The 27,824-nt window shown below is 40.9% G+C and overlaps 1 protein-coding gene across 1 annotated transcript; it reads right to left on the bottom strand.

Moving 5' to 3' along the window:
• Positions 1–239: 239 nt before the first annotated feature.
• On the bottom strand, positions 240–27,824 carry LOC131697718 (cardiomyopathy-associated protein 5-like). Its single transcript, XM_058988685.1, has 13 exons — positions 27,628–27,824; positions 18,974–23,075; positions 11,086–11,181; positions 9,949–10,182; positions 9,292–9,314; positions 6,883–7,004; positions 6,287–6,421; positions 5,689–5,835; positions 4,601–4,748; positions 3,301–3,434; positions 1,837–1,951; positions 1,165–1,341; positions 240–1,076 (listed from the first exon to the last, which is right to left on the bottom strand). Exons 1-13 carry the CDS (start codon positions 27,744–27,746, stop codon positions 824–826), a joined length of 5,805 nt encoding a protein of 1,934 aa, XP_058844668.1. The 5' UTR covers positions 27,747–27,824; the 3' UTR covers positions 240–823.

The raw sequence follows: 27,824 nt of genomic DNA, 5'->3' as shown, positions 1-27,824 counted from the left end.
TATATATATATATATATATATATATATATATACATACATACTGTATATATAATGTTTCACACATAATTTAAGACCAAATGCAAAGAATCCAATTCAATTTTATGCCATCATAACATAGTGTGTGCTATATTTTTATGAAATAAATAAGCAAAAATTGCATAGACAACACTGGTTACTAGAACACTTAAAACAGGAACCCTTTTTAAATCAAGGATGAGCATGAATTTTGATAAAAACTTCCTGATTGACACTTTATGGACTGCATCAGATAGACATCAACTGGTAATCTGTCATGCTGTCTAATTAAAAAAATAAAAATACCGCTCTCTAAAGATCAAACCTCACATGTAAGTGTGACGTACGCATGTACAAACCTCTGTAAGCCTCCACTTTATTATGTATGTTCAAAACTCTGGATCAATATGTGCAGCTCGTTGTAGGTCTTCTGGACATGCTCCTCATCAGTTTTTGATTGGCATTATCGATAATCTCAAAAGAAATGCATCTATGAAACATCAGAAGCTGCAGATATGGATAACATTGTTAAACATCTGTCGAACTAGATTTACTTGTAAACCTTTGTTTAATTCAGAACAAAATATCAAGTTTAACTAGGATCAGAAACAGATAAGTCAGTGCAGAGAAAATACTATTTGCTGCAATTAACCACAAAAAAAAACTGCAACTTTACAAAAAAAAAAATTAAAAATAATGCAAATCATGCACCCAGTCCATCATTGAGCTTTTTTTCATTTCTTATTTTAAGGCAGAAAGCAAGAGGCGTCACAAACTGAGCTAATGGCCGCCCTCCTGGGTGATGTGGTTAGCTGTGCTTCACAAAGTCTGGTGTTTGGATCCCTGTGTGCAGAGTCAGGGACCCGGGTCTATCCACTGCCAGGGCGGGGTGGCAAGCCTCTGTGAATGTGTGCCGGTAGGAGAACAGCAGCTGCCCACTCTGTGTGTTGAAGAACAGCAGCCGCCCGTGCAGGTAATCCAGCAGAGTTCCGATCCGCAGCGGCAGCTCCGCCACCTGGATGTCAGCCTGGGTACTGCTGTGGAGGAACTCGAACCTGCGACTGAGATCAAGGGATGGAGGAGAAATTAAGCAGAAGAAGAAAAAGCAGAATAAGCAGAAGCAGCAGAAGCTGTCTGAATAAGCAGTACCTTGTTGGAGAGGAGTTGCAGCGAATGCACCAGGAGGTGCTGTTCTGCCCCAGGGGACTGTCTCTCGGTGTGGAGGGATACAGCACTCCGATCCTGTAGGCCTCACTTCCGCCCACTGCAGTTTCCCAATAGTGATACCCACGAGGGGGTAGCAGCTCCCCCAGGACCCCCAGAGAGCTGGGACAGAAACAACAGTGAAACAAAACACACTAGAGACTGTGTGCAGGGCTGTGAAATATGGGGATTAAAGTAACAGCCGCAAATTCAGAATGAATTCCGGCTGAATACCACAGGAACAACACCTGACTATCTACTGCACTTCCTCCGAGTTCTGAAGCACTTCATTTTGAATTCGGCCCTGTTAATTCATAGCGATTTTAAAACATTTAAAGTTCCCCTTTATGAATTTAAGTGTTACCAGTAATCTTAATTAATAGCGGCCCTGCAATAAACTGATAGCCATGCTGATCCTCTCCGTACATTCAGAACGCACTGTGATTACTTGGGTGTCCAAAGGGACAAACACAACAAAATTCCAACAGCCTAAGGGACTGAATAAAATGGTCTAAAATCCAGATTATAATACACACATTTGTTTTATTATTGATACCGCAAACAGAAATGCAGCAGTACAACTAATAGTTTAATAGCTAAAGTCATATGGAAACTTACTCATTGAGTTTGGCCCTGTGTTTGAAGGTCTGCTCCTGGTAGTGAATGGCAGTGCCGTCCTCTGAGAGCACGAGGGCTGAGTTGGCGGTTTCTTTTAACAGGTGAAACCTGGTACCTGTTGATTAAGTGAAGAGTGGCAGGGGTTGGGTGGCTTTCATTCAAGGTGACAAGCCTGCAAGGTGTTTATATTGTTCTGGAGGGATACAGGATTATTTTAATGCGTTCAGGGGTGATAATCACATTTGAATCTGTTCCTGGCCCTCTGTCAGATCAGCAGTCTTGTCCATTTTGACTGAAACTGACTCTCAAAAAGAGCGGTATATTACATAATAGTGTACTTTATAAAACAGCAGGCAGAGATGCTGCTCTCTGATTGGTCAATCACACGTTCCACCCACTGTTATATTTCACAACATCACCACGGCTGGAGCCTCATCACAAAATATTGATAATGAAATATTAATCTGTTAAGGGTAAGCGGAAACAAAAAGGAGACGGGAAATTGAAGAACACAGGGACTCCAGGCACCCCTCCCGTCACAATAAAGAATGCACTACACCTGAAGAGCTTCAATACAAACAGACAAGTCAGGAAGAAGATATGCAACAAGACCATTCAATGAATCAAATGTGAATCAGAACGCCCACACTCAAACACATCATTCAGCAAGACCTGTCATTGATGATGTTCATATTCTCACCAAAGCGGGGCTTGAAACACGGTAAATAATGTCCAGAATGGGTCACAAAAATAAGGCATTCATCACAAGCTACTGGCAAGCAAGCAATGAAGAAAGAAATACATGGTCCCATATGCTTACTGGCAGCAAACCAACCAAATTCAAACAGTCCTTCGTCCACACTGGAAATGACCCGGAGCAAACAAAGCAGAGACGAACTCTTCCCTCTACACAAGCATCTGCACCGTCCTCTCTCAATAACACAGAGGCTAACTCCTCCCTCTACACACACATCTGCACTGTCCTCTCTCAATAACACAGAGGCTAACTCCTCCCTCTACACACACATCTGCACTGTCCTCTCTCAATAACACAGAGGCTAACTCCTCCCTCTACACACACATCTGCACTGTCCTCTCTCAATAACACAGAGGATAACTCCTCCCTCTTCACACACATCTGCACCGTCCTCTCTCAATAACACAGAGGCTAACTCCTCCCTCTACACACACATCTGCACCGTCCTCTCTCAATAACACAGAGGCTAACTCCTCCCTCTACACACACATCTGCACTGTCCTCTCTCAATAACACAGAGGCTAACTCCTCCCTCTACACACACATCTGCACCGTCCTCTCTCAATAACACAGAGGCTAACTCCTCCCTCTACACACGCATCTGCACCGTCCTCTCAATAACATGCACATGGGAGCAATAGCTAGTATTACTATTTGTACAAGAATACATGTAGTCTCTCTGTCACAACATCATGATGTATCCTTACCTTTCGTAGAGATTAGCGCTGCCTCGCTTTGCTCACTCGCTCCAGCAAAGTTTACAGCTTTGATATAGAAAAGGTAATTCTCGCTTGGTTGTAAAAGCACCTTCTGTTCACAGTTTCTTATTCCAGATACAGACCTATAAAAGATACAATAAAAACACAATCATGCCTTTTAATGAAAAATAAACTAAACCTAAACTAGGTACATGGTTGTTTTGTAAAGAATATTTCTTACTGCCATTTGAGAAGCACTTTATTACTTAAATAAATTTGCTTGTGTAATACTTAATGTATTTATGCTATATGCTAATGTTTAATAATCTTTTTGTGACTACATGCACAGTAGTCACAAAAAGTAAAAATTTGTAAATTGTGTGTGCTTGTTGTAGCTAGGACCCCCTTGTAAACAAAGCTAGGACCCCCTTGTAAACAATATGATACATCTAAAGTGTTTAAAACAATTCAGTCTGCAGTCAGCAGTTTTGCAACATCATATAGTAAGCGTAGTAACTATACAGTAGGCATACTATTATCTATGATGCTCAGGTAAGCAATCAATATCGAACATTTCATGTAGGCCTCGAGTGTTTAAAGATATTTACATCAAATGGTTTTAACCTGGAGGCTGTATGAATTCTATTGAGTCTCAAATGGTTTTAACCTGGTGGCTGTATGAATTCTGTTTAGTCTCAAATGGTTTTAACCTGGTGGCTGTATGAATTCTGTTTAGTCTCAAATAGTTTTAACCTGGTGGCTGTATGAATTCTGTTTAGTCTCAAATGGTTTTAACCTGGTGGCTGTATGACTTCAGTTTAGTCTCATCAAATGGTTTTAACCTGGTGCCTGTATGAACCCCTAGAGGGCAGTGTTGAGACACACTAGCAGGGGGACAGTGTGTGTGAGGTGGCTAGTCCTGCCCCTGCCAGTGCTGTAGCTGGTCCGTGGATATATTTTAGTGCGTTGAACAATTCATGAGAAACTGAAGGCAAAAAAGTAATGTTAAAAAAATAAATAAATACATTTTGCACTGATTATGATTTATTTACTAAAACTGCATTGTTAGTATAGTCTGGAAATACTAAAATAAACGTAATAAAAAGTCAATGAAAACATTTCCACTAGAATTTATTTTATTTTGTCAAAATGTTTGACTTTGAATTTATTAAGTTGAAGTAGAATTTGATATTAATAAGTGCTACACCTTGCTGTTGTGCTAGATTATTGACAAGAATGTTACATTGAAAGAAATGGTCGTAGTGGAGCGTTGCTTTGCAGAGCGATGGCCTTTCAGGGCCTGACCCACCTGAGCCCTTCTCCCTCACAAGCGTATTGCTTGCAGTACTCCAGAGTGAAGCACTCCACGGCGTCCAGGTTTGCTGAACTCCATCGGATGGTGGCTGTGTCCCAGCACACCGTGCATTCCTCTGACTTGATTACAGGGCCTGAGGGAGCTGCAAAACAAAACAGGAGAGAGGGGGAATCCCACGGACTCTGCACTCGCGCTAACAACAGGAGTTCATCCAAGAAAAGTGTGGGGCCGCAGCTCAAATGGGAGTAACAATTTAATCTTCAAAATGTGTCAGTCCACTGCAGAGCGATTTCTGTGACACCACCATTTCATCTTCCAGTTTATTCATTTTAAGTTTTACAATTTGGGACACATATGTTATGTGTCCCAAACATAAGTTAGTCCAGTGAATCAGAAAGGAAGGCTTGAATAAAGAAGACATAGAGGATACTGTGTGAATATTCATCTGAAGCGCGTGAGTGGGTTATATATCTGCCTGCCAGCAATTACCAGAGTACAACACCAACGCAGATTCACAAAGATGGAGGAGATGCGATAATATTGCTGCGATTTTGCATGTCTGATTCCAATGGATATCTATGTAAACTATTCTAAGGACAACTGAGTAACCTGTTTCTGATAGGACAGCTCCAGGGGCCATGATAGCAGTAGAAAGAAAACAAGATTGTGAAATTGCGCAAGTCATTTGTTTTTCCAGTCTGATAATATGAAATGTTAAGGGAAAGTGAAAATTGAGAGGACACACAGATGGACTTAGATTTAAATGATGGTGGTATTTGTATCCACATACATCACTGAAATAGACTGCAATTATATATATATATGACACACACAGTACAAAATAAACCAATTAGAATCATATACACTCCCAGGAAGCTGTATGCTTTCAAGCATGTAGCGGCAACATTCAAACATCTCTAGATGCACTTTAGGGCACACTTCTGGCTATACGAAGTGGCGGTCCACGAGTCTTTGGAATTCAGACGTGGGGTGCTGCGTGCTGCCAAGTTCCGACTCGTTTCAAGCAGTGGTTATCATTGAGTGTGAAATACCATCCCCCACAAACATGATGCATCTCTTACCTGTTCTAAAAGAGGTCTTCTCACTGGGTAAACTGCAGCCTGTGTAGTTCACAGCCATGACCCACACCAAATAGCACTTATCAGGCTCCAAGTCCTCCAGTGTGCAATAGCTCTCCTTCACTGTCACTCTGTATTCTTCAGACATGGCTACAGGGTTAAACAGACACACGTTAACAAGGTAACAGCAGGAATCGCAGGCATGTTACACACTGCTAAAGGGTTCATGTTGCTGTTTCCCTTCTACTTTTTTCAAGCGGTGAAAAAAAAAAGCCAGCATGAGTGTGGCTCCTTGCTGGACTCCTGTGTACCACAAACTGCGGAAATAGGAGCAATGTAATATGTGTCGAGATTCCTACAGTTATATATTTTACTGGAAGAAATATATTTACACTATTCTTTCAGAAATGGAGATTTTCACGGCAGCTACATATTACGCGGGAATGGGTTAATTCCACAGAAATCGTGAAATCCGTGAAAAAAAATGAAGCCTTAGAAATAATGAGGTCCCTGGTGGGAGTGAGTACACAGAGATAGAGCCTCTTCTTAACAGAGTCTAGAGGGAGTGAATGAATGAGCCAGCAGCAGCTATGGTCTGTACCTCCCTGTGGTTCCTCCATACAGTAGACCTGGAAGCAGTCAATAACATCGCCCTCGTTCACCTTCCAGTAGACCATCACAGACGAACTGGTGGCAGAGCTTGCTTCCTGCGGCTGTAGCTTTGGGGTCTGAGGAACTGAACAAAACTGCATTTAATACGCACGCCACGGTAAACAGGACAGGAGAAGTCAATCTGTGAGCCATGACATAACCTTGTAGAGGTTTGCAAGGACTATGGAGTGTCTTGTCTTACAGCTCCTGTATCATTTGTGTACCACTTTTTAGTATGGTCAAAAACAGCCTGGATTGTGAACCAATAACTAGCCCCAGCTTCTATTGTGCCGAGAATCATTTGGTTCCTCAGAAAACTCTATAGATAAACTGCAGCACCCTGCTGGCACGTTTGCTGTTGATCACATGGCACAAGATATGATTAAGGTACCAGGAAGCAACAAGGCCGTCTTTAAATTATAGGCATGGATTTTAAAACCTTTAATAACATCATAATAAATGCATGTGTGCATGTTAGTTATAAAAGTATATATAATTCTCTCCAGTCATTAGCTGCTTTGTGTAAAAGACTGAGGGCTTTCTTACCAGCAATGCTTTTCAGTAGCTTCTGTCCATTTCCCGAGGTGCTTTTAGCATAATCTTCAAACACAGGGAAGGCACTGGGGGCCAGTTCTAGAGCCACAGTTGTCTCTAGGGCATTGTTGAGTCTATCAACACAAAGCTAGCTGTATTCATTTAATGACAACACAGTGTAATAAACACAGTCTAGTAATGAACACCCAGCAATACTAAGTACAGACACCAAATTAAAACCATCAGGGAACAACAAGGTTAAGAGCCGAGTCAATATCAGTAGTTAAACCTTCAGCAGTTAAGGTTGTTATAATATTATAAATGGTATCCAGAACTTTTGGTTTTTTTTAGTCATTGCCAATGGTTTTTACCCTGGTTTTCTCCACAATTTGGAATGCCCAATTATTGTTTTTATCCCGGTTCACCGCTACAACCCCCTGGCGACTCGGGAAACGGACGCTGAAACATGCGTCCTCCAAAATGTGTTCCTGCCAATCCGTCATTTTTTGCACTGCAGATCCACAGCGAAGCCACCAGACTTATAGTGCCAGAGGACGACACAGATCTGAATGACCCACAGGCGCCCTATCAGCCAAAGGGGTCGCTGGTGCACGGCGAACCGCGGATTCCCCTGCCGACCTAATCCCTCCCTACCCGGGCGGCACTCAGCCAATTGTGCGCCGCCCCCTTGGAACCCCCGGTCACGATCGGCAATGACATAGCCTGGATTCGAACCTGCGACCTCCAGGCTATAGGGCGCATCCTGCAACCACGCAGAGCACCTTTACTGGATGGGTGTCCAGTACTAATTTGAAAATGATATGGTTTAGAAACATCTTGGAACATGCTTTTCCACAGACTACAGTGCACTATTGTACATATACACAATCATACTTTCAACAGATAAACATGGCAACATTCAAAACAAGACAAAGCAGCATTTCTTTTTTATAATTTGAAGTCATTCACAGTGATGAAAGGCTAGCAGTAAGCCTGGTACTGCATGCTATATGAAAGGCTAGCAGTAAGCCCGTTGTACTGCATGCTATATGAAAGGCTAGCAGTAAGCCTGTTGTACTGCATGCTATATGAAAGGCTAGCAGTAAGCCCGTTGTACTGCATGCTATATGAAAGACTAGCAGTAAGCCTGTTGTATTGCATGCTATATGAAAGTCTAGCAGTAAGACTGTTGTACTGCATGCTATATGAAAGGCTAGCAGTAAGCCTGTTGTATTGCATGCTATATGAAAGGCTAGCAGTAAGCCTGTTGTACTGCATGCTATATGAAAGACTAGCAGTAAGCCTGTTGTACTGCATGCTATATGAAAGACTAGCAGTAAGCCTGTTGTATTGCATGCTATATGAAAGGCTAGCAGTAAGCCTGTTGTATTGCATGCTATATGAAAGGCTAGCAGTAAGCCTGTTGTACTGCATGCTATATGAAAGACTAGCAGTAAGCCTGTTGTACTGCATGCTATATGAAAGACTAGCAGTAAGCCTGTTGTATTGCATGCTATATGAAAGGCTAGCAGTAAGCCTGTTGTATTGCATGCTATATGAAAGGCTAGCAGTAAGCCTGTTGTATTGCATGCTATATGAAAGGCTAGCAGTAAGCCTGTTGTATTGCATGCTATGCAAAGCAGTGCAACTTGCCGCCATTTAAGTTTTCAATTGAATGGACATTGCAGAATCAGCCTAATTTAATGACCCACTAATTATAATGAAAGGAGTTTGCATTATGCAAGACTACTTTGTTGTTTCTTACAGGACTGGATAGTGATATAATCAGAGGCAAGTACTTCTGAGCAAAAACCTTAGCTTTATGAAATTAACTTTAATCTGTTTATAACTATAATGCCCATCACAGCCTTGTACAAGCTGAGTATGTTAAAAGCAAACTGTAGTAAATCACAGCTAGTATGGTCATGCAAGCTGAATGAAACATGACAAACTACAGTACAGGACGGTAAATGCATTGTAAAGACACGAGTAAAGCATGGCAAAATTACTGTGCAAATTCACCATGGTAAACGAAAAGGAAAACATGCAACGTGTTATCAGAAACTTGCCTTAATGTTTCCATATTTCACAACAAATCTACAGCTGAGTGCAAATGTATTAGAACACCCCATTGTTGTGCATATGAAAATCAAACCACTGGAACTGAACATACTGGAAAATGGTCATAATAGACAAATTAGTGCTTGTCTAGTTTAATTGAGGACTTTAATAGGCCACATGTGCAGTTCATTTAAAATAGGTGGTTTACTTTAACCAATATGCTGCACACAAAACCAGACACAAACTTGTAAGCGTCATGCAGACGTAAATAAACATTAAACAGGAATCCAACAAATCTGGCCTGGACAGCCACCACAGTTAGTATCTCACTGGCACAGTAAGCAAACTTCTTTAAGTTACCTCCTGCTAATGTCGTTGGAGGACTGAGGACAAGAAAGAGGGGAGAATGGTTTTGTTTAGTTTGTAAAGTGAAATGCATATGGAATCTACAGAAAGATACTGTAAGTCTACTCTATTGTAGGACTGAAGAATGCATTGCAGCGTGAGAATGTTACCAAGCATGACAATAAAACAAGCGTTTCTTACCACACTCATCTCCTATGCGTCAAATCAGAAGCTGCCTTGTTTCCCTTTTTTTTTGTTTACTGATAATTAGTACAGTTGCTTACTAACATGTTAACAAATGGGCTTCACTGTCAGGTAAGGTGTAGACACCCTACACACACACAGACACACGCTTGATGAAGTCTGTCATAAAAACAAAAAGTTAAAGCCTTAAAAAAGCAATGTTTGTTTGCTCACATGCTAGTGAGCTAGCAGTTGTTAACAGTTATGTTTTTACTGAGTTTCTCTCTCTGTTCTCAAAGATGGTCAGACTGCATTACTCTTTCTACCTCAGCAACGAGCAGACTGCATTACTCCTACTATCTCAATGCACAGACTGCACTACTCCTACTATCTCAGCAATGCACAGACTGCATTACTCCTACTTTTTCGCAAATGAACAGACTGCACTACTCCTACTCCACTGGGGTGTATGTCTCATTGCTCACTCACAGATATGAAGATCAGATCCTCGGGCTCCTCCACCTCCTTCACACTCTCCTCCAGGATCTCCTTGGCAGACTCTGTGCTCTCCTGGAAGGTGACGAGCTGGTCGTATAGCTGCTCCAGTTTGTTCTTCTTCTCCTCCTCCAGGTTCTGAGACATCTGGCTGTACTGTTCCACCACCGTCTTCATCATCTCCTCGTTCTGATCGTCCAGCAGCTGCTCTGTTCTGCTGCAGTTCTCCTAGGCGTTATTCAAACACAGCGGCATGGCTTTACCCTGGCATACACATGGAATCGAGCACTGGCTCAAATGCTTTCTTCTTCAATTACATTTCAGAGTGACTCTGGTATCACGAGGAGGAAACCGACTGATCCAACCTTTCAGTGAATTTGAAACCCTGTTTCGGGAACCTCATTGCGAAAAATAAGAAAGTTAGCATTTGTATTTGTGGGACACACGTCCCTTGTACCTTAAAGGGTTAAATATAGAGCCAAGTTATTACATTTAAGGCTCTGTATTTCTAGCTCATTTGAAAGCTAATAATCATTTAACAGTTTTAGACAGCTGTTAAAGAAGGCAACAACAACGTACATTTTAAATAACACCCTCAGCATCTTCCACATCGTGAATTACCTTTCGTTTCTGTACCGTCTGGTCATTTCATTTTGTGTCGTGTTACTGCTTAATTAAATTAAACCATAAAATAAGCAAGGGCACTGGGTGTTACTAATTCTAAAATAACGTTCTATCAAATACAGCTTATCCTTCTTACTGAAGATTCCTAGAGGTCATTTCAGGATCTTATCTCTTGCATCAGTGAATTCAACACAATGAGCATTCCTGTGTCAGCATCTCCTTCTCTTTTGTACAGCATTGCAGCAAGTTCTAGTCTAATCTTTTCTGATGATTTAACTCTGTAAATTCACATTTTGCTAAATGCAGGAGATTATTTTAAGTGCAAGATTGAACTATTTAAAGATCAAAGGATTAGACAATTCTTAGATTAGATGATTTTTTTATTGCAAAATATGCACACAGCTGTCATGGCTTGGCACGATTTCTTGTTTCCCTGATCGTAGAATTGAAGTACTTGTTTAAAGAATTTCTGATTTCAGGCTGGAACACTTCAGGAATAACTCTTACCTCCACTGTATTAAAGGCCAGTTCCAACTCGGACACCAGATCCTCAATCTTTTCGGCTCTTCCTTGCAATTCAGATATGTACTCAATTAGTTTATTCTGTAAGATAAACAAACAGGAAACATGAAGCACACATGGAGACATGCTTGTAATGCAATGCAACATTAGTATAGGCAAAACCCCTGTTTCAAAAGGTCATTGATTGCTCCAACTGGAGTACGTGACACAGGGGTGCAAATCGTTTTGAAAACTGGTGCTAATCTGTTTTGAAAGTTTAGCACCAGAGAACCGACTGTTGCTAAATTATCAGCCTCCCACCCCGCTCTTCAATGAGTTCTTATTGATAAACGATATTAGACACAATCGTGTGCTGTATATTTATATGTATAATCGCTTAAGACCAAAATTGCAATATTAACAAACCTGAGTAGCCCAAATGTTCGACATATTAACAAAACAATAGCTCATGAATTCAGCTACACTCGATAGTTAGAAAGAAATCTGTGCACATTGTTGATTAATTTTATGGATTATTATTATTACTATTATTATTTATTTCTTAGCAGATGCCCTTATCCAGGGCGACTTACAATTGTTACAAGATATCACATTATTTTTTTTATTTATTTATTTTTTTTTACATACAATTACCCATTTATACAGTTGGGTTTTTACTGGAGCAATCTAGGTAAAGTACCTTGCTCAAAGGTACAGCAGCAGTGTCCCCCACCTGGGACTGAACCCACGACCCTCCGGTCAAGAGTCCAGAGCCCTAACCACTACTCCACACTGCTGCAGGGGAGCAGCGAGACAGAGACTCGGAGACAAGGAAGGCTGCAGTTTAAGCGCTAAAGCACACCTTTAATACACTAAATAAAACAAAAATACAAACAAAAAGGCACACAGGCCAAAATGAAGGTTTAACAAAACACCAACAAGATATCAGGCTGGGCATTTGCCTTCACTGAACAAACATCTAGTATTTTAACACAGATTCACCCACCAAGCTCCTCTCTCCAAACCTCTTTCAAGCTGCTGCTCCTGCTCTACTCCCCTTCATTGCCTCCCTTCTTAACACCTCTCTCCTCTCTGACCTTCAAACAAGCCTCTATCATCCCCCTCCTCAAAAAAACTACCCTCGACCCCACTTCCCTCCATAACTACCATCCTGTCTCCCGCTTACCCTTCCTCTCTGAAACCCTCGAGCGGGCAGTACACCGCCAGCTCTCTGCTTTCCTGTCTAGCCACTCTCTGCTCGCCCCTCTCCAATCTGGTTTCTGCTCTGCTCACTCCACTGAAACTGCTCTCCTGTCTGTCACTAACTCGCTAAACTCTGCCTATGCTGCCTCTCTCTCCTCCGTCCTAATTCTCCTTGCTCTCTCTGCTGCCTTTGACACTGTTGATCGCTCTATTCTCCTGTCCTCTCTCGCTGACCTGGGAATCTCTGGCACTGCTCTGGCCTGGTCCTCCTCCTACCTCTCCGACTGCACCTACCAGGTTACCTGGCACGGCTCAACCTCCACACCTCGCCCTCTCTCAATAGGAGTCCCCCAAGGATCAGTCTTGGGTCCTCTCCTGTTCTCTCTCTACACCCGCTCCCTGGGCCCCTCATCGCATCCTATGGTTTCTCATACCATTTCTATGCTGATGATGCTCAGATCTTCCTCTCCTTCCCCCCCTCTGACCCCACCACCTCCTTCCGTGTCTCTATCTGTCTGTCTGCTATCTCCTTCTGGATGCACTCGCATCACCTCAAACTCAACCTCTCTAAATCTGACCTCCTTTTCTTCCCCGTCCTCTGATCTCTCTATCTCCATTCCTCTGGAATCTACCACGCTCTCTCCCTCCTCCTCAGCCAAGAACCTCGGAGTAACCCAGGACTCTCCTACTCCCAGCACATCTCCACTCTAGCATGCACCTGCCGTTTCTTCCTGAGCAACATATGAAGAATTCGACCCTTCCTCACCAACTACTCCACACAACTCCTCGTCCAGGCCCTGGTACTCTCCCGCCTAGACTACTGCAGCTACCTCCTGGACGGCCTCCCTGCATCCGCCAACCATCCACTCCAGCTCATCCAGAACTCCGCTGCTCACCTGGTGTTCTCTCTACCTCCCGCTCGCATCCAGTTCAAGACTCTTGTACTCTCCTACTGATGCCTTGACCAGACTACACCCCCACCCAACCTCTCCGCTCCGCATGTAGTAGAAGACTGGCTGTACCGCCTCTATGCTCCCCTGCCTCCAGAGCCTGCTCATTCTCCACCCTTGCCCCACAGTGGTGGAACAACCTTCCTACGGATGTCAGGACTGCCCAGTCCCTGACCACCTTCTGGCGCCTCCTCAAGACACACCTCTTCAGACAACACCTGTAAAACCCAACTCTTCCCTTCTGGACTATATAGCACTCTGCCTTGAATGCACTTTAACTTACTTATCTGCTCCCTATTTTACTGTATTTAATCCTGCACTTAACCCAATCTGTACTATTTTGTATTTCACTTGCACTCATATCTAGCCCTGATGTAACTATCAACACTGTTATCTGCTCTTGAACTGCCCCGATATCAAATCGTACTGTGTTTTGTATTTGCTCTTATTAGAACTAAAGTCATTGTATTTTGTATCTTGCTCTTAATTGTACTGTAATTCTTGATATGTATTTTTCGTATACAACTAAGTCGCCCCGGGTAAGGGCGTCTGCTAAGAAATAAATAATAATAATAATAATAATAATAATAATAATAATAATAATAATAATAATAATAATAAAATGCACTTAGAAAGGACCTTTCCTCAGGATAGGTTGTAGCCAAACAATCATGACATCATTATCCAGATCTAGCAGCTTCTAAAAGCAGCTGGAACAGTCTCTCCCACTGAGACCTGAATAAGAAAACCAGCCCAACAGAAAACAGCAGAAGGGAATGAAAAGAAGGACTGTGATTATTCTAGAAATTAGAGATGTGGGTTTTTTACTGTATGAGCCTTGATAAATGACAACTGGCAACTTCCCTACACCGTGGCACATTCAATTATTTAGTCTAAATAACACAGCTCACTTTACCATTATTAGTGCTAGTCTGAAACAATCCCCCTTCCTGTCCAGTTTTAAGACATGCTGAATGAATCTGTGGAACTTGCAAGCCACAGCTTTACGCCTGCTGTTTAGTGCTCGGGTTTGTAAGAGCTGTATTGTTTTACTGTTACATGACTAGTGCATAAAGACACGTTGTGCTGTGTAATCTGTATCAGTAAAAAGTGGATCACCATCCACAGTATGTGTATGTAACACATGAATGTACAGGGTGTGGACAGACACCTCCATAAACCCCCACTGCCAAAGGAAGCTACCTTACCTAATTACATCACTCCTCTTACTGTATGGTGGCAGGCTTTGCTTTGGTGCAGATTTTTGCTGTTTGTCAAGAACCCACCTCTGACTATTACTGATTGGTCTAGTTAAGGAGCAGAGACTTGTCATTGGTTCTCACTTTCTGACTGAAGACTAGTAAAAAAGTAAACACAAGCAATCCATCACAACATTTAGCTCTCTGTTTTGTGCTGGATGCCGCTTTGCCATAAATAGCTTCGTTATCGATCTGATTGAACACCTTGTGGATCAATCAGTCTACAAGATCTGCCAATTAGCCTAGTACTGTATCTCAACCATTTAAACAAAATGTTTGGAAACAGGAATAAATTTACACTATTACACATGGCTCAATGTGGTTGCCCTTGCACTTTAGGTCAAACCATTGCACTGCAATTGTAGTGAACCAGAATTCTGCTGCTGCTGCTCCTGTCAATCAATCCACTGCTGTGCATGACAGTTCAATTGAGGATCCCACGGGGCCTTTGATTAATGATTAAAAACTTCATCTTAAAATAATGTTGCTCTTATTTTGGGTGCTGGATGTGTCAGTTTTCATTTTTTTATTAAATGTAAATTACATTTTAAATTAAATGTAAAATAAATAAATGTTTTTTATTTTGATATTGGGACGATAGAGACTTGAGTTTGAGCAGTCAAAATGTAGCATGATTACAGCAATTGAGTCTTTCATGTACTGTATGCGGACAGTAGGGTTAAGGCATACAGTTCCTTCGATTCTATGTTTTAAGAACATAAGAAAGTTTACAAACGAGAAGAGGCCATTCAGCCCATCTTGTTCGTTTGGTTGTTAGTAGCTTACTGATCCCAGAATCTCATCAAGCAGCTTCTTGAAGGATCCCAGGGTGTCAGCTTCAACAACATTACTGGGGAGTTGGTTCCAGACCCTCACAATTCTCTGTGTAAAAAAGTGCCTCCAATTTTCTGTTCTGAATGCCCCTTTATCTAATCTCCATTTGTGACCCCTGGTCCTTGTTTCTTTTTTCAGATCAAAAAAGTCCCCTGGGTCGACATTGTTTATACCTTTTAGGATTTTGAATGCTTGAATCAGATCACCGCGTAGTCTTCTTTGTACAAGACTGAATAGATTAAATTATTTTAGCCTGTCTGCATACGACATGCCTTTTAAACCCGGGATAATTCTGGTTGCTCTTCTTTGCACTCTTTCTAGAGCAGCAATATTCTTTTTTGTAATGAGGTGACCAGAACTGAACACAATATTCTAGGTGAGGTCTTACTAATGCATTGTAAAGTTTTAACATTACTTCCTCTGATTTAAATTCAACTCTTCTCCATGTGGTAAGGGCCATTTTTTGTTTGCTTTCAAAATCCCTTTAAAACTGAGCAGCTTCTCGAAATATAATGATATTCTTTGCTATAATTATAAATCGGTACTGTATTACCTCCTAAAAAGATACAAAACACAACAAAAGCACATGGGTTGAAAGGACGGAAAGTATCAAACACAAGCTGAGGTAAGACTGATAAACTATGGGGTCCCTGGCAGTGATGGCAGTGACTGCAGTGGCAGCTGTTTAAAAGATACCACAGTGCCTGACTCAGAAGCACCAGGCAAACAGAATAGCTGACGCTATGAAAGCCTCTAAACATGTGCTACATGATACTTCGCATGTTCCTGCCCTGGTTGAGAACAAAAAATAACCCTTTGCGGGCTCGTAATTGGATGATGAAAATGAACATGGCATAAACTTGCGTCTGGATAATAATTTGTCCTTTTCCTCCGTACCAACAACTTCAGGGAAAACACATAGGTGAAGCCTATGCCTTTAAGACCAGACTGTGTTAGAGATATTTATAAAACTTACGACTGGAGCACCATCAACTTTTTTGGTCAACCCACCCCGGAATCCCAGAGGAAGGGGGAGGAGTCTGGAGGAATGGGGAGGAGTCTGGAGGAATGGGGAGGAGTCTGGAGGAATGGCTCCAGCTGCCCCGCACCTCATGTCCTCTTGTTTTACGTCTATGGTTATTTATTCCTCTCCATTACAATGCGCAACCTGCTTTAAACCCCAAGCTCAGTATCCTTCTTCCTTTAAAAGCCAGTAAACACAGTGAACCCTTTCCTGTTATGTAAAGGTAAAAATATCACACCTGCACTTCAAAAGTTAAGCACTGGCCATTTAGGTTTGCAGAGCATACCTTTTAAGAATATTAGGCCTATTTAGCCTTTACTGGACTATCTGGGAACAAAAGAACCACATGCCTGCACCAAGGTGCTCTGTGAGATATGAGGTCCTGTCAGTGCAGCAGTGGCACAGCCAGGGGATTTACTAAAGAGGTGTGTAATATGATTCCCAGAGTCTGTCAACAACACTTTCAAGTGTTATACCACATAGAGAAAAGCAGTGCATGACCTTTTTGCTCACTGCCTGCAACACTCTTCAATAGCCCCTTCGGTTACGATTTTTTAATTTAACTTTTAGAAATTTTAAAAGTTTGCGTGAACTCTATGGAGTTCGAGAAGTTGTCCTGCCAAAACTTTGAAAAAAACATTATACAAATAGATTATAAATTAGGGGTTCCGGTTTTCAATAAAAACCTGATTCTTGCCAATAAATACCTGCCGAATTTAATGTTCAAGTTAGCGGCATTTCTTTTATAAAACCGATAAAAGCGGAACCTCCACTTGTTTTTATTTTGAACTCCATTTCCTAACATCGCCTGCTGAGAAAGAATGCGTGAGAAGGCTTCCCGCGTCAGTTCGGACCTGGTTTGTTGTTGTTGCATACACTCCTTACAATTTCTGTAACGTCCAGGGGCCTGTTTCATGAAGGTCCTGCGACTGTGACGTGGTTGCGATGTGGTTGTGATGTGGTTGTGATGAGGTTGTGATGAGGTTGAAGTGCCATCGCTTATGATCACTGTTTTGCGATCTGTGCTCAATAAAATCAGTAACTCGATAATCCACTTTAAAGCACAGTGACGGATTAGGAAATTACACAATGGCAGGGGTGCAAAGAGAAACATTTTTTTTCAAAGAAGAAATGGATACAATTATAGAAATGGTTGCCCAACACAGATCTGTTCTATTTGGCAAGTTTTCTGGAAGTTTAACTAACGAAGACCAGAAAGTGGCACATAATCACTGATGCAGTAAATGCTTTAAGGGTGGAGCAGAAAACGGTACCCAAAATAATAAAATGGATAGATCTAGTAAGTAGAAAGAGATTAAAAGAAGAGATAAAAAAAGACCTGAAATGAGGAGGAAAACATTGTCTAAATATAATTGGTTAAGTAGCTGTTGCTGGTATTGAGAGCAAAAAAAAAAAAAAAACAGATAGAAGCTGTTCCTGCTGCCTTTAACCCAACATAAATAAACACATCTTTTGTTAGCCATCTAAGTAAGAAATAATGAAAATATATAGTTAAAAGTTACACAACTTGTTAATAAAATGCATTATTAACATTATTATTATTTATTATTATTAATAATAATAATAATAATAATAATAATAATAATAATAATAATAATAATAATAATAATAATAATAATAATAATAATATCATCATCTTGCCCACTGTCTCCCAATATCTCCACTGGCAAAGCGATCAGCAAATATCACAATTTGCCCAAATGGATTGGACTAGTAGTTTTAGTAGTATAAGCGCCATTGTATGTTCTAATATTTGAGCGGATCTTACGATTGTGAATTGTCGCAAATCACTTTTCTGAAACAGGCTCCAGAACGATCCTCAATGTCTGCAGCTAGCTTGGAAAAATGTGTGTGCATTTCCTACAATCAAAGCAGATTTAATTCTGACTGATTTCTTCATTTGGCCCGGCTTTAGTTTCAGGCGAGTAAATGCCTGCTACTAGTGTCACAGGCTGCGAATATTTATGTTTTATCGATGTTAGTACTGTTAATATTTCATTACTGTTTAGGTTGTTTTATGTATACCGATTTTTACCAGGTTCTATTGTGGAACATGGGCAGAGGGTTGTTTTAACCAATTTTTACATGTTTCATGGTCCTGAAAATAAGTGCCGATAAGCATCTGCTGATTTATCTATTTATTTATTCATTTTTTAAATGCAGAAAACCGGTATCCCTAATTATAATGTCTCAATCCTAAAATGCTCAGTGATGCCAAACGCTTGCCATAGCTGTAGATAGGAAACTTAACATGGTCCAATTATACATGCAGTGACTGAAGGGGTATTGTGACTCTAGTGGTTAAGAATCCCTGTGGTCTGGTACACTGTGTTAGTTAAGTGTTAAGCAACATTATACATATCTTTACTTTACCATCATACTTTTATTTTGTATCCCTCCTTTAGTCTCCTAGTTAATCATAAGACTAGACAGGAGTTTCTGAGCCAGTACTGTGTGATATCTCAAAAACAGCAGGTTGGGACAAAACGGAACAAAATTGAAAATGTTCTATAAAATTAAGAATGCTGCTGTAGAGATATCAACATTGCTTTAACATCAATGAATAAAGAAATCTGCTGCTGGAAATGTTGTTTAGCACTTACCTTTGTAACCACAACTGCTTTATCCAATGTTGACACATCATGGTCCTGGTGCTCTCCAAAGAGCTTATCTATAGCTGAAATTGGACATTTGCAGACCAGACAGAATGTGTCTAACAGAGGCTTTTTTGGTTCCTTCAGAGCCATCTCAACATCTGGGATGATGGAAGTTCCACCTAAGGCCTCGATTATCTCAAAGTCTTCCCCAATCACTTCTTCAGCTGGTACATCCTCAGCTGCTTCGTCAACAAAGTCAAATTCATTCTCATGATGCTCCCCGGTGCCCTCACTAATATATTCTCTCTCCCCGAGCAGCTCCATCTCTGACGTTGTGTAATCATCTTGTATGTCTTGTTGAGTGACCATTTCATAATCTAAGTCCTCTGCGGTTTCCTCGTCACGCTCAATGCACTGCTCGAAGTACATTTCTGACTGTGATGGTACATTTTCCAAACCGAGATGCAAACCCTCCTCGTATGATTCTGTATCATGTTGCTGAACATCTGGTTTAGCAATGTGCTCCACAGGAGGGTGTTGGTCATCCTGCTTTTCGGGTACAGTTTCTTCCACTGTTTCTTGGATCACTTTGGTCTGGGTTTCTTCTGAACTTCTTAACTCCTGCTCTTGACGTTTTACCACAATATCTGATCTTGCTGTGGATAAATCTGCACTATGCCATTCCTGCAGGTTCTGCAGTTCTTCAGATTTTTCCACATCTGTATCATGGGTTTTATCTGCAGTTTCATCCACGTTGCAAGTGTCTCTGTGTTCCATGCTAATCTTCTGTTCAGTTATGACTACCACATGATCTACTGCAGCTTCCTTCTTCCGATGGTCGTCTTCAATTAAGGAAGCTTCTGCTTCTAGTTGCTCTGGTTTGATTAGTTGTGGTTCATCCTCTGGAATTTTGACTGCTTTGTCTTGCGTGTCCTGAACGGATACGTGATCTGTTTCGGAGGTTGTTTCTGCAGTGTACAACTTGTTTTTACTTCCTTCCTCCAAATGAATTGGCTCAGAAACTGAGATTTCTTCTTCAGGTTTCAGTTCTGGGACAGCTGTATAAATGTCTTCTGCAGACTCAGCTGAGACCTCATATTTTATTAGAGGTTCGTCTTCAATTTCTAAAGCCTGTGCTTCCATTTCACCTGCTGATGCTTTATTTGGTTCAGAAGGCGCTTCCACTTCACTTTGGTCAAGCTCGTGAACCTCTACAGGAGCATTCAAGGCCGTTCCAGACAGCACGTCAAATGGATGTTTGCCAAATTCAGGACTGCTAAGAGTATCCCGAGTAACAACCATGCTTCCTTCCTTCTCCTTTTCTGCTGGCTTTTCTTTTACATCTTGTTGAGTTTGGGGTTCTTCTTCAGCCACCTCCAGACTCTTCTCATCTAGTGTTTCAGCTTCTCCTGCTGAGACTGCGTCATCTTTACTAACCACAGCTTCGAAGACTAAATCCTCAGACTCCTCATAAACATCAATAAGCTGTTTTGCTTCCTCATAAGGAGACAAATCAGAGGTCTTGCTACATGCTTCAGGGCTTGCATCTTCATTAATGATGTCAGGTTCCTTTTTTTTTTGCGTGAAACCACCAGTGAGCTCAAAAGTATTCTGATGCCATATATTTTGTGCTTTTTCTTTCTCCTCTTGAGGTGTAGGTTCCCCTTCGACTAAGGGAACATCGTCTTTCAAATTATATTTTTCAAAATATATGCCTGTGTTATCATCCGAGTCAGACAGCCTGCTAGGGAAAGACGCGTCAGAATTAAGACTCTCTTCATCCGAGGGTTCGTCATCTTTCTCTTTCCTTCCAGTTGCCTGGTCATACAGATCTGTATAGAGAAATGCCATTGCTGGTGGTTCCTCCAGAAGAGAAAGATCAATGTTTTTGGTGGTTACAGGATAGTAACATTTAGTAAGGGTTTCCTCTTCATGGCTAAATAAACTGGCACCACTTTCTTTGAGAAGTGCATCTTTTTTGTCATTTGTTTCATCTTCTATGTAATGCTTGGTTGGGGTACAGGCCTCTGCTTCAGTTTGTTCAGTACCATAAAATACTTCATCCAGATGTTCTCCTGCAATTTCAATGTCATCCACAAAGACAAATACATCACGGTCTTCAGAAAATGAAACACTTTTAGATTTTTCCTCCACGTTTTCTTCATCTTCATTGACAAGGGTATCCTCCTTTTCTGTTTTTTCTACAATAGGTTTTTCTCCAGGGACTTGCTCATCCATTAAAGTGAATTTTTCAAAATAATCCATGTCGCTATTTCCATTTATCGAAAGTGGAGCAAGCGCTGAAGGCTGTGTTAATTCAGTAGAAGTAGTGCTATTCTGTTCTAAATTTTGAGTCCCTGTTTGTTCTACATTGTTGGTTTCTTTTTGTTCTGAAATGATTGTGTCTTTTAGTTCTCTTTTTTCTTCAGATATGTCATTGCTCTCTGTTTCCATCTCTTCTTCAATGACTGGTATTTCATCAGCCTCTACTGCCTCTTGTAAGACTTTTGGTTTAATTAGTGGATTGTCTTCCAAGTAAGCCAAGTTATCCTGCATGTGACTGCTTTCCTCTTCATCAATGGACAACATTTCCGGAGGAGCAATAATGTTCAGTATTTCATAGCCTTCAGAGACAATGTTAAAGAGTTCTTTCTGACTATCAGGCTCTGCTTTGTGTTCCGTGGTCTGCTTGTCTGCCTCTGGTTCTTCTGAAGAGGTAGCTGCAATAACATTAGGAAGTGTATTCTTGCTTGGATTAGGCAAGGAATACTCTGCTCCCATGAAAGCAGTACCAGTAGACCTAAGTAATGGTACAGACTCTGTTACCACTGGATTCTGGCTCATGTCTGGTAAGAAGCATGGATTCTGCTGAGATGGCTCAGTGGGATCAGCTGCAGAGCTTGCGACAGGGGCTGGGTTTGACAAGGCACTGTCTGGTTTTGGATTATCAGAGACTGAGGACCTCAAGGGCGACGAGGGGTTCATATCTGCAACTCTGGTTTGGTCTTCTCTGGATTCTAATTCTTCTTTTACAGGATCTTTAGAGTATTTTTGGAGGGAAAATGTTGAAATTTTGTGTTCTGGTGGAGGAGTGTTAAATTTCAGTAATGCTCCTTGTACCAATCCACGAGGTTTATCTTCTCTTTTAGGAGGGTCTATTTTTTCTACTGGCTTAGCCGCTACAGGAGCATGAGGCAACAGCTCCTGTGTTTCTGTTTCTTTTTCCTGAAAAGGAAGTGGATGAGGATTGCCTTTGACCACTGGCTTAGCCGACACTGCTGTGTGCTCCGATGGTTCATTGTTGTCTGCTCCTGAAGGATTTGGATGCGGGTTGCCTTTGAACCCTGGCTTAGCAGTCACTGGCATGTGTGGAAGCATCTCCTCTCTTTCTCTTAAACTACTGGGATAGGGGTTCACTTTGCTTGCTGCTTTAGCTGACACAGGAGTATGTTGTACAGGTTCCTCTGCAACAACATCTGTTTCTCTCAGGGGGTTTAGATGTGGGTTACCTTGGCTTATTGGTATAGATGTCACAGGGGCGTGTGGTCGAGGCTCCCCAGCATGTATTTCAGACTGTCTGTGGAGTGGATTTCCTTGGCCCCCTGATCTAGCCGACACAGGTGAGAGCTCCTCCGGGTGTATTTTTGTGCGTTTCAAAGGACTTGGATGAGGGTTTCCGTTATTTGCTGGTCTAGATGTTACGGGAGCATCTGGCGACAGTTCATTTGTACCTGCTTTTTGCAGACTTACTTCCATGATGGGGACAGCGGCTTTCCTGGGAAACTGTTTGGAGTTATCCCTGGTTTTCCCATTGGTTTCACTCATCCTGCTCCCTAGGCTCGATCTTTTTCTCCTTCGAACTATTTTATCTTGATCCATGATGAACACAATTTTTCCTGGTGTGTATCCCGCAGGAGAACCTTCCAAACTGAACACATCAGAGGTACTGCTAGCTTCTGAAGCCCATGGGGTGGAACACCTGCTTGAGGAGGTCTCCCACACTATTCCACTGTCTTCACTCTGGACTGTCACCATGGAAAAGGTAGGGTCCACCATGAGGCACTGCAGCTTGGGTTTGATAGATTGGTCCTGGACAAGATCCTTCAAACTGCAAGAAAATAGCATTGAACAGTTAAGAATGATATCAAATACAGAACTGACACAGAATTAACTACTGTTTTGTTATCATGATTTTACACATACCAAAGGAAAATAAAAGTTATTAAATGTTTTTTTAGAGAGCAATAGCTTCAAATGTCCTTTTTTCCTCTCTCCCCTCTGGTCTTTTTGTGATGTTTGTGATGATGTACATAAAATCACTTAGAGGACGGTTTCTTATTTAACTCTGTTTACTGTTTTCAGCAATTTTTACAAAAGCAGAAAGTATGAAAACAAATCTCAAGCAAATGATAACAAACAAAATACCAAATTAAGTGTAAGTGTACAAAAACAGAGAAGGCAGTAAAGTGATACGTTCTGCACACTTGCAAAGTGTAACTAACATTTTATTGCAAAACGTAACTTATGAAACATGGTATTTTCTTCAGTACCAATCCCATCTCCTGTTGCTGCACGACACAGAAGGCCAGGGTTCGTGTTTTTGTTCAGTTATAGATTAAAAGTGCTTAAGTGCACACAGAAAACAAGAATAAAACATTCCTCTTGTACAGATAAGAAACATTTTCATCACTGCTTTTTTTCATCTTGGCTTGCTTTCCAGCACATACAGTTTGCAGAGAGAAGTATTTTGAAGGGCATAGGCGTAATTTACAGGGGGACATGTCCCCCTCACTTTTTCAGTGATGGGGAAATGTCCCCCTCACATTGCAGGAGCACTAAAACTTTTATTTTACAAAAATGTATTGGTATAATCACTAATCATTATAGAAGTACTTGAAAATAGTTACTGGCATGCAGCATTCACAATTTTTTTTAAATCTGCAAAATATACATAATTGTATAATTGTATAATTACTCAATTCCGTTACTAGGCTGTGTGGTCCAGTGGTTAAAGAAAAGGGCTTGTAACTAGGAGGTCCCCGGTTCAAATCCCAGCTCAGCCACTGACTCATTGTGTGACCCGGAGCAAGTCACTTAACCTCCTTGTGCTCCGTCTTTCTGGTGAGACGTAATTGTAAGTGACTCTGCAGCTGATGCATAGTTCACACACCCTAGACTCTGTAAGTCGCCTTAGATAAAGGCATCTGCTAAATAAACAAAATAAAATAATAATATTCAGTATGTGTGTAGTTCACATGCGCAAACCTTTTTTGCTGTAAATATGTCCATAGTGAGATATCCACACAATGGATTTTTCACCTTATATCTTGTATATCTGAAGACAAAACAACAATAAAACCGCACTGCTCAATCCTGGGTATATTATTTACATTAAGTACATTGCATTCAGGAATGCCACAGTGAGATGTTCATTTGGGGTCATACACAAACCCCATTCCACTGCAGTGCCAAATGAATTGTCACTGAAGACTGACAGTTTGAGTACATTACTGTGTGTAAGAATACAAATACATTACAACTGTAACGATCAGAATAAAACACCCCAGCTGGTTTGGAATAAAGCCAGTGAAGAAAATGCCTTATATTTTACATTGAGTTACACAAACTCTCAGTCCTCAGAAAAGCTTTCACTGTTCTGAAATTACATTTTACCACATATAGGCTACAGCCTACAAACATGTTTTTATCACTTAAAAGAATAAACACATATTGACACACTACCTGTCACACTGCATTTAGGAACCTGACAGCTTCCGGTACAAGACTGAACACACGATTTCTTAAAATGTCTTCATGAAAAAGACACCACCGGCATCAAAGATAGGAAATATTTCTGCTGAAGATCACTCTGTCCAGTACAAGAAAGGGACATTTCACGTTGTCTGTTGTTATTTTTACGTTTATTTATGTTTTTATTTTCTTTGTTAATTCACTGACAGTGAAAACAGAATGTCTTTAAAAGGTTGATATAAAAAAAACTAAAATATGCTATGGTTTAGCATTTACTGTGTATTTAAATATAATGACTCTAGAGAACATGATCGATTTTGAATGTGACAACACTATTTTATTCTGCTTTAATAAATATTATGTTTAAATCGTGAAATATTTCATATTTCCCCTTTCCAAAAAAAATTCATGCAAATAATACTGTGGTACTTTTAATGAAAATGTCTCTTTGCATTAGATTTTAGGCATACCGTAAAATGAATTATTTCCCAATAATTTCCAGCACTGAATAAACATTAATCTAGTCAAATCATATTCGTATAATATATAACCAGACTGGACCCTCATAATAAGTCAACATGTATGGTAAGCATATTAAGGGAAGCACAAACTGAGATTTGAAAAGCTTCTTCAGTTTTTATTATCAAAGGCTTTGGTTGGATTAACTAATATTGCCTAATTATTCTTTCTGAACCGTCTTTGAATGGTACTGTGTATAAAAGATAAGAGACTGAAAGCATACAGATCTCACACAAGGCTTATTCGCCCTACTCTCGACAATGTGGCACTGCCATTGAAAGAGGCTTCCACTTTGTCAGAAATGCACTCCGCACAGAAGTGCTGTACACAGAGAGGGGTCTTTTCAATACCGGGCTTGCTCTTTCAGACACATGGCTTCAATTCCGGTACTTTAAAAGCAGAAATACAGAACTCAATTCAAACATTCATAGTGAGGTGAACAACCGACAACAAGAGGGTCTGCTTAATGGACCTCGACAGCAGCCTGTGTAAATATCATCACTGTTTAGAAATGCAAACAGGATTCTTTGGGAATGCTAATCTAGAAGATGCTGGAGGTGTTTCTCTCTTTAAAAATGTGTAAAAAGGGGTTTAATGGTTTAAATGACAGGTGCACCACATTCTGCTGATTTCCCAGTGGAAAGCACCACTGGGGGGACCCTGTTCCCCTCTTCACATACATGATATCAGACAATTAGCTGGGAGGCTATACGTATAGTCTAGTGGAAGTAAAATATTGTACCCGTCTATTTAATCAGGTGAAAAGCACACTCAGTATAGCCACTGTATACTGTGTGGTCCAGTGGTTAAAGAAATGGGCTTGTAACCAGGAGGTCCCCGGTTCAAATCCCACCTCAGCCACTGACTCATTGTGTGACCCTGAGCAAGTCACTTAACCTCCTTGTGCTCCGTCTTTCGGGTGAGACGTAGTTGTAAGTGACTCTGCAGCTGATGCATAGTTCACACATCCTAGTCTCTGTAAGTCGCCTTGGATAAAGGCGTCTGCTAAATAAACAAATAATAATAGTATACAAGTTTAATGCTATTCCACATTTAGTCATCATGTGTTTTTTTCTACTTTAGATTGGAGCTAGAGATTTGTACAACAATCTTAAATCGATTTTAAAATTGCCATGAAACAGCCCATGGTCTTATTTGTGTGAAGGGTTATGATCCCTCTATGGGGATGCCTTGTGAAGGGGATACAGTGGGGATGTCGGGATCACACTTCACAGATTTCATGTCTTATTTCTATGAAGGGTTATGATCCCTCTCTGGGGATGCCTTGTGAAGGGGATACAGTGGGGATGTCGGGATCACACTTCACAGATTTCATGAATCTTGTTATTGACATTTACAATATCACATTCTGGGATGGGGGGGTGTCTGTCTGCATCTATCTGTTGAACCGCTCATTATCAAACTGTCATGAAACTTGGTGGTGATTATTCTGTGCTATTCTGTACATACAGTCCTACTGATACATGTCTGAAAGTTATTTTAAAAAATAAACCTTATTAAAGTTTGACAAAAAACATTGAAGGAATTTTTACTAGTCCAGTGTGAAACAATACACATGACCATAACATGGCAGCCACATTCAGGGGGTAAGGTTTACAAGCAAGTATTCAAGCAGCCCTCTATATGGAATGCCAAGGAAGTACAAAGTTAAAGGGTGTCGGTGTGAATCCAGAAATAAAACTGGTTCGCTGTAAGAAGCATCAATAGAAATATTGTACCGAGTACAGAACATTCTTCGCTGCTTTACAATGTGCATACTTTTAACACTGTATTCCTCTCTGTAAATCGTTATATTTGCACTTGATTCAAAAAAGCACCGAGAGTTATATTAACCCTTTCATTAATTAAATATTAAAAACAGCTGGAGGAAAAACGTAGTTTTGGGCACATCATAAATATTTTTTCACTGACAACTCCCCCCCCCCCCCCCGCCCCCCCCAATGATATGGGAGAAAAACGGCATCCTCATGTGAGGCGATCATCCGGGTCTTCCACTTGTCCACATAACGAACTCGCCATGCATGAAAAGGTAAAAGAACCTGGAATTGTGAAAGTGTTAGAAACTAATAACATCCAAGTTTCTTACTATGTGCTCAAATAAAGTGATGTCTTCTGAGTATAACAAGGTTTGATCCATTTGTAAAACGAAGAACGCAAGAGGCGGCGTACGTTGTTGGCAACTTTGCTGTCACTTTAGATCAATGTCAATGTCAATACTCAACATAGAAATACTCCTGAATGACAAAACGTTACCAACACGTGATAAAGATTGGGAATAAGAATATTTAAGACACACCGTTACGTTATAGTATTCAAAACAAAAGTAGTAGAACCTTAACAAAAATGAAAAGCAAAATAAAAACAGCTACCTGTTGCCGAGCTCCTCCGCTTCTTCGTTTTCAATCGCTCCTACTTCACTCGACGCATCATCGATCGTGAAAGCAATCTCGGGCTCGATTCTATCTTCAGGTAAACAACAAGCCTCCATTGTCACCGGTTTGAATGATGAATTTGTAATGTATGCCCCTTAATCCTCCACACAGAGACTCCAAGTCCGTGTCATTCC

This window comes from Acipenser ruthenus, chromosome 2, assembly GCF_902713425.1.
Source record: "Acipenser ruthenus chromosome 2, fAciRut3.2 maternal haplotype, whole genome shotgun sequence".
In the NCBI taxonomy this organism is placed as follows: Eukaryota; Metazoa; Chordata; class Actinopteri; order Acipenseriformes; family Acipenseridae; genus Acipenser; species Acipenser ruthenus.
This window is presented reverse-complemented; position numbering and strand designations above follow the sequence as displayed.